Below are 15,663 nucleotides of genomic sequence, written 5' to 3' on the forward strand. Positions count from 1 at the left end.
TAGATGCCTTCCTATATCCATATGGCCCTATCAGGACCCAACAACAAACAACAGTAATACTACTATTACTATTTGTAACAGCAGCCAATCAATATTTACCGAGAGCTTAGCAATGTACATGGTAAGACAATCTTCTTCATTCCAGAGAGCAAATGGGGTCTAGATATTAAGGACACCACTTATAAACTCATACCTAAAAAGCAAAATACAGATAACCCTGGATTGTTCCCAATATAGCTAGAGAGTGTCACTGTCCCTATTAAACACAAGCCAGGCAGGTCGTGGCCAGGTAAGACCTCCTTCCCATTATTAAATCCAGACTAGCAATGGCTGAGATTTTTAAACTAGAAGTTCCCATGTTACCTCCCTCCAAAAACTCAATTGTCCCTTGCATCTATAGAATAAAGTTTAAATTCATCTGCCTGAAATCCAAGGTTTATCATAATCTGTCCCCAACATAATTTTCTAGCTTTGTCCCCTCTCTATTCCTCTACACAAACCCTCTGCTTCTCCTAAGATTCTGCATTAATACCTCTACTTTCAATTCCCTAGCATGTGACATGTCCCTGCTCCCCAATCAAATAAAAAAAAAAATGCTACCTTTTCTTCATTACTGTTTAAAAAGAATGCTAGCCATTCTTCAGGTCTCAGCACTGAAAATTCCATTACAGTAAAAAGTAATCGTTTTCCTCTTTAAAATTCTATGGCACTTATGATCTGTACTTCTTAGTTAACATAATGTACTTAACATTTGCATGGTTCTTTGTGGATATAAAATGCCTGATATTTTGGCATGTCAAATATGCTAAATATGGACGTCATATTGATAGCCCAATTGGAAGCTCATAGAGATCAGCATCGTGTCTTCATACTTTTTGCATGTTGCCATGACTCCAAATCTTGCCTATTATAATAAAACAAGAAACATTTGCTGATTTTGGGCTCCACACAGAAAAGAAATCAAAAATAAAACTTCATAAAAATATCTGAAATGAGTTCTATTTATCCATTCCTCTTCAATCAGGCATATAGTTTCTGTAGATATAATAACACCTCTCTTGACACAGCCAGAAAAGAAAAAAAATTGACCATGTTATATTAATAAGTCAGAACTAAGGATAGGACATGTCTGCTAGTGAGACAAGCATGAGTGGGGGATAAGGGAGGAGGACCAGGCGTCACCAGGCGATAGCATTACACACAGTTTAATCAGCCACAGTGAACATAGCTTTTAGAGAGTACACCAACAGTCAACAGCTTGACATGAAATTAGCATCAGGCACCCCATATATCTAGTTGAATCCTGACTCTGCCATCTACTTTTTAGAAAATTAACTTCCTTAAACCTCAGCTTCTTCAAGTTATAGCTTGGTTTTAGGAATTAAATGAGATGTAAAAGCATTTGCTATGTACATGGTAAGCTCTCAGTAAATATCGGCTGCTGTTACAAATAGTAGTAGTAGTACTGTTGTTGTTTGTTGTTACCAGTTGAGAATCTAGGAACAGGCAATATTTGAAACTTCAGACTAGCAGGCAGGCAGTAAACCTCAAGGAAAATTCCCATCAATGACCTGTTAGTCATGCAGGAGCATGGCTAGAACTCCAATAATCATCAGAATCTAGAATTATAATCAAGGCAAGAACCTATAAACTCGATTTGGGCTGCAATAGGTAAAGACTCAGTCTCAGGAAAAATTTCCAGATATTAGAGTCAGGCAATTAGGCATAGAAGAAGGCTTGTTACAAAAGTCCAGAGACCGAAAAACTTCTTCAATGACCATCAGCTACGGAAACACCTGAACCCAGAGCATTCCCGAAGCTGAGTCTCCCTGTGAATTATTGTCAAATGACTAGGGGCAGGCAGTAAGGGGGAAGGAAGATGGATAACTGAGGGAAAGCCCAAACACAGCACATATGAATTACTGATCACTTAAATAGACAAAGTGTTTATTTAAAATTTACTGAGCAACAACTATTACCAGGTGTTGTAGGAGGCGCTGTAATGGTGGGCTCCGGTAGCTTACAGTCTAGATCAGCACTGTCAGATAGAACTTCCAGAGATGATGAAGATATTCTGTGTCATTCAGGATGATATCCACCAGCCACATAGGGCTACTGAGCACCTGAAATGTGCTTGTGTACCCAAGAAACTAAATTTAAAATTTTAATTTTAATTCATTTAAATATAAATAACCACAGATGGCTAGTTGTTCCCATATTGGACAGCACAGGACTAGAGAAAGGAGGCAATAAGCAAGTAAACAGAGGTAATGACAAAATGTGAAGCTTATTTAGAAAAAGCACAAAGTTCTGGTTTAGGAATAGCAGGGCGGGGCCAAGGGGTGGGGTTGGGGGCTTGACCAGAGGGTTATGGAAAATGTGTTGAAGAGGAAACAGCCTGTTAAGAATTGGAGGCTACCGTAGGAGCTTGGGTTTTGAGGTAATTTTCCTTTACATTTTTTGAAAGAACATTGTGACTGGCTGCTGTGTGGAAAATATATGAGCCTACATAAAAATGTTTCGTGGGGGTGTGTGTGTGTGTGTGTGTGTGTGTGTGTTGGCTTGAATGAATTTACTAGTTTAGCTCTTCTCCCCATAAGAATATCATCTTTAACATTAGTGTGTACTTATATTCAAAAGAAAAACATACTCTGCATCAATATTAATTCATCTAAAAGGAACAATGTACATATATATGTTCTTGAGCTTTTTTAAGTACAGGAGAAAGGAAACAACCTCCTAAACATATTGATAATACAAAAGAATTCTGTAGTTCGATCTCATACACACACCTTTAAGAAGTACCTATACAATTACGTAAATGAAATAGATGCATATAAAGATAACAGATTATCCTTAGACTTGTGAGAGTTCAATTTCCAATTGTAGAAGGCAGAAAAGGAGAAACTTAAATAAATTGGAAATGCAACCACAAAACTGACTCAAGGCAAAAAAAAAAAAAAAAAAGGACACTTTCGAGAAAATGGAAGCAACTGGGGTTAATTAATTAACATAGGGAAAAGAAGATTATAAATTATTGTGAGGATATTTAGAACTTCTATTCAGAGAATATGGCGTAGTTGAGTTGCATTAACACTGGAGAAAGAACTAAAGCCAGCAGACTAAAACTGCAGAAGATGCTATTTATGGCTGTGAAACTCTGGAATCAGTGAGGAAAGCAGAGCAATGTCCTTCTGTGGAGGTCTTTAAAACAGAATAGATTCTCATCAGTCTCATTTGAAAGGTTTAAGTGTGATCCTGCCTAAAGGCAAGGTGATGAACGGAATGACTTTTCAAGGTCTCAGCCAGTCAGCCCAATGAGACCACACAGCTGATTGTGTGCTGTGATTTTTTTTGTTTACTCATATCTTATTGTTTTACACCACCATGTGGCCACACTGAGTAGAAATGTTATAAATTTTGAATCTGAACATAGGCCTTGAGACATGTCAATAGTATTTTCTTATACTCTTAGAATTGCACATTCTGTTTAGAAATATTCAATCTGTAAAAGCACCTAACATAAATGTGCTTGTACTCATAATCCTTTTGTGGTATTCATTACAAATAAGCAAATAAAACTGGTACCTATTTGATTAATAATAATATGTCACATTATTTTATTGTGTATTTGCCATTCTATGGAAACAAAATTTGATTCACAATAAGCTGAGTTCATAAAATAAAAACCTTTTATTTTATATGTGTATATATTTAAAAACCAGATTCTGGCCCTTTTATACTTAACAGATGTATTAAGTAAATAAAATGTGAACATTTCCTTGTGGGAAAGCAATAACTGCTGACATATGACTGAAGGCATCATGTAAAAAATAATTTTAGATACGACATATTGGGCCAATGTGTTTCCCAATACCTTTCCTCTTCAATTTATGCCATAAATACATCAGCATCAATTAGCATTCATTAAACTCTCATATGAGCTAAATTTTGCATTGGACAAATTAGACTGACAAAGCCCATTCTGTCGCTCCACTACCATGCCACTTTCACTACAAAAGCATTCTCTTCAATATGGACTGTGAGATAGCTCTAAGACCAGACTGCTTCTGCTAGAATGCTAGTAAGCCGTGTAATTCTGTTCATCTCAGGCTCTTTGTAAGATAGAATTCAATTTTTTGAATTTGTATAAATAAATAAGATAATGCGTAGTTGTTAATTCAACAAATATTTATTGCGTGACTACCATGACAGGCACTTTTCTAGGCACAGGGGATACAGCAGTGAATAAAACAGACAAAAATCTCTGCCCTTGGGGACCTTACATTCCAGTAAAGAGTCAGATAGCAAATATTTTTGGCTTTGTGAGAGATAGGATTTCTTTTGCAACTGCTCAACTCTGCCATTGTTGCACGAAAGCAGTCATAGACAACGTGTAAGCAGTGCACAAATGAATGAGCATTGCTGTGTTCCATTAACACGTAATTTATAAACACAGGTAGCAGACCAGATGGGACCCACAGACCATAATCTGCTGACCCTGCAGTAAGGGAAGACAGCAGTAAACACCACCAAAACTAATACAAACGAAATAAACTTTATGTTGAATGGTGATAAGTAGCATGGAAAAAGCACAACAAGTGAGGGTATGAATAGTGTTGGAATCTGGTCAGGGTAGTTCTCACTGAGAAAATGACACCTACAAAGACCGAAGGAGGTGAGCAAGAGAGTCATAAGAATGTATAGGGAAAGAGCATTTCAGGAGAAGGACTGTCATGTGCAAAATCCCAGAAGCAATAGTATGGCCATTCTTTGTGAGGGACAGCGGGATGGACCCTGTCTGGAGCAGAGTGAGCTAAGAAGAAGGTAGTTGAAAATGAGGTCAGAGAAGCAATGTGTGTCCAGATGATACAGGACTCAAATGCCATTATAAAGAGGTTAGTTTTTTACTCCGAGAGAGGCAGGAAGCTTTGCAGTTTTAAGCACAGGAGTGACCTGCTCTAGTACCCTAATTTTAATGGGATCAGTCTGACTATTGTGTTGAGAATAAACTGCTGGAGAAGCATGGAGCCGTTGCAGTAATCCAGGTGAGAGATTATGGACCAGATGATAATGCTGGAGATGGTGAGAAGTGGCAAGATTCTCATGTAGGTTAAAGAGAGCCTGACCAGGATTTTAACTTGCAATGGATAGGGAATATGACAGAGAGGAGTCGATGGTGATGCCAAGGTTTTTTGTCTGAGAAATTAGATAGATGGAGACTACTAGAGGTTGGGGAGATGAAGTAAGGAAGATCTGTGTCTCCAGTGTGATTAAGTTAAATTTCATACCTTTTAGGTGTCTAAGTAGAGATGTCTAAAAGACAGTTTCTACAAGATTCTGCAGATCCATGAAGAGGTTTAGCCTCAGGATATACATATAAGACTTGTCAATGTATAGATGCTATTTAAAACCATGAAACTGATGAATTCACCAAGAAAGACAGAGAAAAGGTCCAGGCATTGCATCCTGAGACACTCCAAAGTTAGGAATCTAGGAAGATGAGAAGATAACTGCAAGGAAGGCTGAAAAGAGCAACCAGAAAGATAGGAGGAAAATCCAAAATAATGGCACAGTGGAAGCCAAGTGGGAGAGTGTACACTGGATGAGGGCATGAGCTATTGTATGACTTGCACCTGAAAATGCATAGAAAATGAAGATTGAAAATTAAACCATTACATTGGGCAGTACAGAGACTATTAGTGGTACGGACAAGAGCAGTTTCAGTGACGTGGTGGGAATGAGCTCTGCTGGAGTGAGTCGCAGAGACAACAGGAAGAGAAAAATTACAAGTAGAGAAAGCACACAGCTTTTTCAAGAGTGCAAGGTTTTCCAGTTTGCTTTTTAATAGTGAAGGGAAGAATTCAGGTGATAATTGGAATGGAGGACACGGAGCAAGAGAAGCTTTTGGGGTATTTTGTTTTGTTTTAAAAGGAAGAAACAACAGCATTTGTGTATGCTGGAAGAAAAGCTCCAGGAGAAAATGAGAAATGAAAAGAGAGAGAAGAAACTAGAAGAGTGAGAGACTTGGTGGAGCAGTTTCCATGAGTAGACGCAATTGGATGAGATCTAGTGCAGAAGTAGATGGGTTAGGTTTACACTCTGCTCCATAAAGTGCTTAACATGGTGCTTATCACTTCGTAAAGCCTCACAATTAGCAGATGTTAAGCCACCGACTGTCAGTTAAAAAGATTTGCCTTACATGATCTTATAGCTCCAGTGCAGGTACAGCATTCAGTACATTAATGAAAATAAGATGAATAGAATCATGACAATGAAATGAAAATAGTTGGAAGCTAGCACCTAGATATTGTTCTAATGGTAGAGGGATACCTGAAGGAGAATAGAAAGAATGATGGGTTACTGTTTACATTTGATTCATGGGATGAGTCTTCTGGAACCAGGATCTCACATGGTACTTGACTCCTTATGGATGCTCAGTGGGTTGATCAATTAATTATCTTGCCTTTTATAAATTCAGCATGATGAAAACCCCATGGCTCTTGCCTCACAAATGTTGCATGACACAATGTTATTTCCATGCACTTTTAATATCATTTCACCAATTTTCACCGATTCATGAGGGCTGAGCAGTAGGGCAGAGCTACAATAGAGAACCAGACAAAGGAAGGTGGGTGGTAAAAGCACAGCTGCCATTTCCACGGGGAAGAAAAAGGGGCTTGGAGCAACTACAATCTGAATTGTGTTCCAAACATGAACACAGCTCTATGAATACATGCCAGGTATTGAAAGAAATGCATCATACTTATGAAATATATCTCAGCTAATATGGAGCTTTAGGAAATCATTTTTTGTTATTTAACTTTAGTATCCTTTTGCTCTTATAAAACTTATGCTTCACTGAGGTATGGCAGGTAAGGAATTTCAATGCATCTTAATTCTTCATGGTTTCAATATAAATTTGGAGTTGTGTTCCTTTAAAAAAAGACTTGAGCCCCCAGGTGAAAAAGCACACTTAAGAATGTAGCAAACAATGTGACAACATATAATTATAGAAAAAGCAACTTTTGCAAAACATTAATAAAAATGCTAAAAATTCTAATTTTACAACAGTGAACACAAAACCAAATCACCAAAAGCATTAAAAAATCAAGAAAGCTTTGGAAACCCACTGGGGTGATCTACCTCCTTCTCTTTCACAATTGTCCTAACCCAAAAATGACAATAACTAACATTATAAAAATTCTTATCAATTTATCTTTTACTTGACTCCAGCCCCTGTGTCTATGATCCAGAATTATCTTTTACATTTTTTGTGTGTTTCAAATTGTGAAGTTTAGTTACTGGACTCTGCTCGGTAATATTAGTGCATGTTATATTGTCCCTTGAAGAGAAAATAGCAGATTGAAATATCTAAGGGGACCTGTGGCTGGAATGTGTGCATGCTGGCATCGGATATTGATTGACAGTTATATAAATGCCCACCATGGCTTGATCAACCTACTAATTTTCTTATGTTAGAGTTAAACTACCCCAATTTGTTTTTTGTAAATAAAATCTTATTGGAACACAGTCACACTAATTGGTTTATGTATTGTCTATAGCTGCTTCTGCAAAGCAAAGTTGAGTAGTTGTGAAACTACATGGCCCACAAAACTTAAAATAGTTACTATCGACCCTTTACAGGAAAAGTTTGCCCACCCTTGATTTAACTAATGGCGGATACTTCTTAAGCAATGTTTGTTGAACCATATTTGTAAATCCAAATGCTAATGGTAGAAGGAATCATATTGCAGACCAAATTGTCACCTAAGTGTACCCTACTTCTATAAATATAGGGCGTGTTGTCCTTGAAAGTAAAATTTCTATATTTTCCACTGATTTCTTAAATTCAGAATTTATTAAATGAAATTCTATTAAATAACAGGCACCTCCATGTCAAGTAAACTTTCTTTTTAGGTTGTTAAGAAAGGAAAATGTTTCCATGTGCTTCTATCACAATGTAAACATTTGAAATACACTTTTGTTCCTCTACAGTCCATGATTTTTATACCTTGTTTCTGTCCCATTCATATTCACACAACATCAAAACCTCCTACCTCTCTTTACCTTATCATTAAGAGCTTTGGAAAATATAAAAGGATTCTTAAAATATTAGCTATTCTTAAATTATTGTCATTTATTTTGAAATGTCAGTGGGCAGCTTCTTTCCAATACTACGTGTGTTATATATATATATAGAGAGAGAGAGAGAGCGAGAGAGAGAGAGAGAGATATGTGCAGATATGTGTCAATTTACAATGATGTCAAGAAACTACACATATCTGCAGGCAAAGATAACAAAAACATTCAGGGGTACACAGTCACAGGTCTACTTAAATAAATAAACTTTTGGTACTAGTGATTAGGTACACAGGATTCTTTTATGTTTCATTGGCTAACGTGACAATTTGGAATTACTTCTAGTCACATTTAATTGGATCTGGAATCTCTGGAGAAAGAAATAGAGAGACCTAGCAGAGAAATAGTCATAAAAGTAAACTGTTTATCCAAAGGGTACTAAGTAATGAATTAATATCCATTGCACAATAGTTTTTAATATCCCCTCAACTTAATAAGACTAATGCAGCAAGTGTACACACTAGGCATTAAAATCAATTCAATTACACACAAATTTGTGGGGAGAGGATTCTTCCTTGAATTGGAGATTTTTTTTATTTTCCATTTTCAGGAGACTAATAAGAAGTGAATAATATTTAACTCAGATAAAGTCTGAGATATGCTTAAATACCAATCTAATAGTTAGCTATATATGCTATGCTAGATTTGAAGACCTAAAAGTTCCTAAAATCTGTGTCACTCTGTAAGTGCTTTGAAGCTTAATATAGGCCAACCAAAACAAAACATTATTTCATAATCTTTAAATATTCTTATACTGTACAAATTTAAAGCCACCTAGAAGACAAATAGCTTATTGCTTCTCTTTTATAGTTTTGGTTTATCTACCCCCCAAAAAAAACCCTACTTTCAACATTCTAAAATGTGCTTTGTGTTTTGCTTAATATTAGTCTAGACAAATTTATACATTAAAAATCATCTTCCTCCATATTTGTATATAGTGCCTGTTATGGTTTTCCTTCTGTCCTATACATTTGTGTGTGTGTTTTTTTTTTTTTTTTTTAATCTGTCCTTGTTCTTAGGAGTGCCATGATTGCTGACTACATGTTCTGGCTTGGTGGAGGAAGGGAACAGAGCATAAGCAAGCTCATCAAACTGTATTGGCAGGTAAAAATTGATGTCCCAACTAGGGAGGAGAAACCCATCTCATTTTTAGAGCTAAAATGAAAGATTGGTGCTTAAAAGACTGCAGGGAAAGGTAGCTCTGGGCATATCAATCAGAAGGAAGCTACTGAATAATAATGTATTTATAATGAAGTAGATTTTCTAAGAGTAATTCTAGGGGCAAAATTCAAGGTTGTTAACCCATGGCCCATACTTCAGTTTTACAACTCAATATAAATTTTAGAGATCCCAGGAACTACTTTTCCAGGCTTGCTATTATAATAATAGGATTTTTTAAAATATGAACATTGTATTTTCATAGATTCTTATTGATCTATGGCCTGTAAAAACAGATGCTAGAAGTAATATTAATTACATAATAAAGGAAAAATGCAAAGATCAGATGTATTTGTTTACTATTTACTATTTGAAACAACCAATAGCAAATTGCAAATCTTGTTTCTAATTTATTATTCAAAATGGCAGCAAGAAGTCATACCAAAGGTCAATCAGATGCCAAGATGAAAGTAATAATTTCTTAGACATATAAGAATAATTTTGGATTTATTAGTTCAATCTCATTTATAAGACATGAATCTGTTCTGGCTTTACCCTCCACCAACAAGCTGTCAATAAGTTTCTGCTGAAGTATACCCAAAATGAAGAGCTCACTTAACCCCCACAAAAATAACATCTGGTTTGCTAACTATTAAACTGTTTTCTTCATTTAAAGCGAATTTCTGCTCCCTTAAACTTCCATCCCGTTGTTTCTAGTGAGTCCACATGAACCACATGAAACCCATTTCCAAGGAAGTTATTATAAATATTTGAATATCAACTACAAAAGCCAACTTTCTCCTCCATGTCTTCTCTTCTCCAGACTGTGTGGAGCTTTTTCCGTGTATTTCAAGATGTTTTAATTTAATGGAATGTGAACATTTTGAACCAACCAGAATAAGATGTTCTAAGCCACTAACTGTAAAGTAAGAAATAATCATCAACAGCCTTTTGAAGCTTCCTGGTTTTTTCCTGTCTTTTTTCTTCCCCCTACATTTTCACTACTGTGTCTTGGTCCCTAGTTTTTTGTCTCTCTATATTATATGTTATCTTCATTAGACATTAAAGTGTCAGGTTTATCATACACAATTTCCAGTAACTCACATGGTTCTATCTGGAGATCAACTTACCTTCTATTAAAAAAAATTTAGATTAGTCCCATTATACTTCAGTTCTGTGATTGTTTTAAAATAAAAAAAAACAAATGTTGATCTCCAAGTAGACAAACCTTTAATCCCAAAACAACCTATTACTTCTCTGATAATTTTAAGACTTTCCTAAGAGAATCTGGAACATACAAACAGCAGTAATTGCTGATGAACATGTAACTAAATAGCTGTTAAAAAATGCCAGATGGGAAAAATAAGCAAATAATATGGGCTATAGATATACAAAGAGGACTTTTTTATAAGGATTTCAGAGGCTTTTATAAAGGATTTAAGAGAGGTGGGAAAGGAGTTGTGAATCTTGAGGACTGGAAAATATTCAGCAGGCCTGGCATATACTAGGTCCCCAGCGAATGCTTGATTTAATTTAATTATTCATTAAACAAATAGAGATGAGTACCTATCATGTTTTCTACATTGAACTAAGAAAATAATAGATCCAGTGTCAGCATAACCTAAGACAAAGTAAGACCTTGGCGGTTTCGTAAGTAAAAATTTTGTCTGACCATGTTGTGGTTCGCAAGCGTGATAATTCAGTTTATACGCTCACGTATGAGACACACCTCCTTCAAATCTTGTTATGTCATCACATTATCCATCTGATGTGAAAAAACTTTTTCTGTTTCCTTTAGCTTTCAGAGAACATTAATATCTCTATTTTATTTACCTCAGACTAAGAAAACAATCTCCACTTACCAAGGCATGCATGTTTGTGATAGAAAATGAAATAAAATGAATATTTTACTATTATGCATTAATAAAAGATAAAAAATAGTTCTCTTTGTATTCCCTTTTTCTTGATTGGACGTAACCTGGTGTAAGAGAAAAGAGCTCTTGTCTAGAACTCAGGTCTGATTGGTACAAGTTCTAATACTAACTAGATCTTGAACTTAGGGCAAGTTAGTCTCTAGAGGAGCTTTAACTGGAAAGTGAGGATGGCTGGAACAAAGTGTTTGAGAAGATTTATTCTTAAAGCCCATTTTAGCACTAAAATCTTATCCAAAATCTTAGGCACATCCAAAGATGATGTCACAAATTTTGAGGAAAAAAGAAGCAACATAATTAGAAATCACTTCCTGCAGATAAATTCTATAAATTAACACTCTCTATCAAGCCCCAACATCAGCACAACAAACTATTCACTCACCCATTATATACTTCCTGCTGCTAACCGCTCTCCTTGATCTTGATTCAAATGTATACATTCAAATCCCTAAACCTTGTTCTGTCCCAAATCAGAAGGGGGTATTTAATCCTTGCCAGAGAGTGCCAAGTCTATGCCATCTTTAAAGATATATATGCCCCACTACCCAATCCACCCTAGCAATTTCACTGATGACTTCAAGAATGTCCCCAGACATCACAGACTAGAGACTGTATTTGCATGCAGTTTTGTAGGCATCCATTCAGGTTAAATAGACAGACACTATTTTCACCACCTTTGCCAGAAGTTACTGTACTGTATATCTTCCTTTTCAACCACATAAAATCCATACTATTTTAGTTGGTTATTCTTCTTAACAGGAAATGGAAAATTTCAGAATGTAAAAATTTGAGAACATGTCTATATTTACTCTTATACATGGTTGACTTACAAATTCTCAGATGCAAAAGAATGGACCTTTGCTTTGGTGGACTCAAGAACCTTTCAATTGCATTAGGAACATTTTTCATATCATCAACGCAGCAAGGAAAAGAAAGGCATTAAGCACTGTACTATATGACAGCTCACACTGGGATATATCACTTTGAATAAGTGTTTGCACAAGTTATTCTATAATAGTGTCACCTCTTCAGAGCTACAGAGGGTTGAAAATAACTTGTCCTGACTGTACTTGCACGCAATGCCTCTGCAACCCGATATCCAGGCATCTGTAATAAGCCAGTCTCCTTGAGAACACCTGGAGACCTCATCACACTCCTGAACTAATTAGCAAAATAGAAAGTACCAAGTCGGGCTGAGACTAAGCTATTTTTGAAACAGCTGCCCTATAGTGTTTATATATTGGTCCTACACTAATTTTATTTCAAGAAGAACTTTATATTAAACCCTAATCCACCTCTCCCTGCTCCTTACATCGAGGACTAGTTTTAATAACATGAGGAAAACAAGCAAGCAAGCTTACTCCATCTTCCACTCCCCTGTTCTGTCCTGCTGCATTCACTTTCAACCACATTCTGAGGCACAAAAGTTTTCATGTGTGTGTCTTTAACTCATGTAATGTGAATAACAGAGCCAACCCTGGTCTGCACTGCTCAGCGAAGTGAGAAAAGGTAACAGCTAATTGTATCACAGAACTCCCACAAAACGAGTGCAGAGGAACCCCACTAAACAGCGGCATGCTGCCTGATCAGCTCATCCCCTACCTTAATGGTTCTTTTTTCCTTTAATTTTTTTGAGTTATAGACCCCTCTGAGAATCTAATTCATTTACAAGCATCCACCTAGAACAATACTCATAAACACATACACACGAAATATGTGCTTACTTTTTATCTCATTGGATTGGAAATTGATCTCCTATACATAGTCAGAATACCAGAACAGCATTTACAGAAAAGTATGGTTTTCTCACTCTTGTGAGAAGGCTTTTGTAGCTTTTCTAGATCAAGGAATTGAAATATTTCATATTGCATCAATTTCAACATTTCATTTGAATGTCAATAACAGGTAAAATCCTGATTCACAAAGTCTCTACTAGCAAATGGAGTTACAGCTGCAATACTACACAATATCTCAGATGGGTCAGCATGAATCAAGAATTACCAAAATTTTCAACTAAAATTTATAATACGTCATTTCCTTTGTCCTCAAGTAAATGAGGTCATCTTTGTTAGGCTTATATCATCAAGGCTATCTATGTCAGCGATTTGTTTCCATTTTAAGGCTGTCTGAACAAAAAGTGACCTTCATAAGAAATAAGCCACTTGCCAAGTGTCTGTAAATTTTTGTCCCCAGAAACTCTCAAGTCTTCATCAGTCTCACCTTCAGTGTTGGAAAATCTATATTGTTATTTGACTTCAGTCACCTCATTTAGAGTAGCTGCTTGGCCAAAAAAAAAAAAAAAGCTTACAGTTTTTCGGCAGGATCTCTAATAGTAACTTCAGCATTTTCAATCAAAAGATTTGTTTAATTTATGTGCCTAAGATATCAGCCATTACAAAACTAGTCCTGGAATTTCTCACCATCAAATTATTCTAAGAAGGAGTTTTCTTTTTTCTTAAAAAATTGTTAAAAAAAAAAACAACAACCAAACTAAATCAGATCTAAATCTCTTCACTGGATTGTCAACAAACTTCTCTAAAAGGAAAGAACCTCATGGTGTGCTCTTGTATCTTGACAAAGATCTACTGAAAAGGCACTAATTCAAGCTCTTGGCTCCGAAGAAGCTGAAGACTTTCACAGCAGTAGAAAGACCTCTTTTGGGATTGCTGGAAGAGCTGTTGACACCAACACAGGCCCGTGTAGAAAGCATGACATGTGGAGCATCTTTCTTCAGTGAAGCAGCAGAGGCTGAGGCAGTGCCAGCTTCACAGGTCTTCCATCTGTGCAGAGAACACCAAGACTTCCCATCCAATTCAAGTTGCACTTGGCATTGAAATGTTTCCCATCGCATAGCTATCAATGGCCTATATGGTTTCCAAAGGCAGCTTACCAAAAAGAAATATCTCTTTGGCGTGATTAGTCCTACTCTCAAAGGACAAAACCAGGAGCTGGCTGAACTGAGAGACAAAAGATTTTCCACAGCCACATGCTCAAAGATGGCCCATAGTTTGTGGGCCCCTAATGCCTTTCTATGGACTTCAAGGTTCACAGACCACAGGCTAAGACTCTTTTACAACTCCTTCTCTTTACATCATTGTCACTATTGCAACAACCCCTTTTCTTTTTGCTATTAGGCCTACCAGGAGGCATTTACTGCTTCTAACACTCAAAGAAAAATATAGCACCCACAATGTTATTGTCATATAGTGCCTCCATAAACTGCATCATGGTCATTCAAGCTTGAAACCTTTGCAATAGTGTCCAGACTCTTCTTAAGGTGGTGGATACCTTTATTATTTACTCTCAAACTATATTTGTCATTCATACTCATTCAACAAATATTTAGTGACTGTATGTAAGAAACTGGGGTATATGTTGGAGATACAGGAGTGAACAAAATAGGTATCACCTTGTCTTCAAGGAGCATATATTCTAGCACAAACTATTTACCAGGAAAAGCTACAGACTATAAGGTACTTAAATTATATACCACCTCTTGTTAATCTGCTTTCAAAATGCACTGCCATCAAAATGCATTGCAAAAGCAGCTCAATAAAGATTTGTTAAATCAATCAATCAAATTAAATATTGGTTTGACATGAAGCTCAAACCAATAACATTTGACATGAAAATATTTTGGCATAGTTGTTTCATGATTTTTAAAACCAGTGATTATGAATCCAATGAACATTTTGCTAGGTATGTGCACATGTGTTCTAAGTTCACAATTGTAAACAACTTTTGTACTTCGGTTGAGTTGAGGATCAACAGAATTTTTGAAGAAAGTTGCAGATTTCCAAGAGATCTTTTAGGCTCATTAATTTTTGTGCTCAGAGGTGTCTTCCTGGAAGTTCCAAGTTCTTAGCCTACTAACTGCTTCTTTCAAACATGACAATCGAGGGAGCAGCAAGTAAATAGATTTCTCTAAACAGACCAGAGAATGATGTACAATAAATTAATACTAAACATGTTTTGATTACATATACTAATAACGATGACTTTTTTCTCTTCTATTCTTTGTTTCTCCTCTTGATATTGCAAAATCATCCCAATATTACTCATTTACATGGTAAACATGTACGATAACCCCAAATAAATACAAAATCTTCTACATGAAATTACAGGCAAAGTAAGGTCAAGGAACTGAAAATATTTTTTATCTTTAACAAAACACCTATATTTTCTGGAGAAATGTGCTTTCTCTGAAGATTTGCTTCCATGTGAAAAATTTTTCCACAGAAAGGAACAAAATAGCAATACCATCTGAACAGTTCTCTTAGTGGCCTATATTTATAGTGCATTTATTTATTTGGCCCTGTCAGGCAGAGAGTTTCTAAATTATTTGCATGAGGAATGTCTGAAAGCAGCCCAGGTCCTATAGTATTTAGATTAGATATAATTTGAGAAGCACTAAAGACACTCACCCAAAAAT

The 15,663-nt window shown here is 36.1% G+C and overlaps 1 protein-coding gene and 1 non-coding gene across 2 annotated transcripts in view; both read left to right on the forward strand.

Moving 5' to 3' along the window:
- Positions 1 to 15,663, forward strand: part of SPATA16 (spermatogenesis associated 16) — a 254,511-nt gene that overhangs the window by 157,651 nt on the left and 81,197 nt on the right. Inside the window, exon 5 of the mRNA XM_003894819.5 lies at positions 9,162 to 9,246. Within this exon, the coding sequence (XP_003894868.4) occupies positions 9,162 to 9,246 (85 nt within the window). The remainder of the gene's footprint in view (positions 1 to 9,161; positions 9,247 to 15,663) is intronic.
- Positions 10,971 to 11,071, forward strand: LOC116274054. The gene has a single exon (XR_004182533.1). It is a non-coding gene; the product is annotated as a small nucleolar RNA U13 (small nucleolar RNA).

The sequence above is a fragment of the Papio anubis genome, chromosome 2 (assembly GCF_008728515.1).
Source record: "Papio anubis isolate 15944 chromosome 2, Panubis1.0, whole genome shotgun sequence".
Lineage (NCBI taxonomy): Eukaryota > Metazoa > Chordata > Mammalia > Primates > Cercopithecidae > Papio > Papio anubis.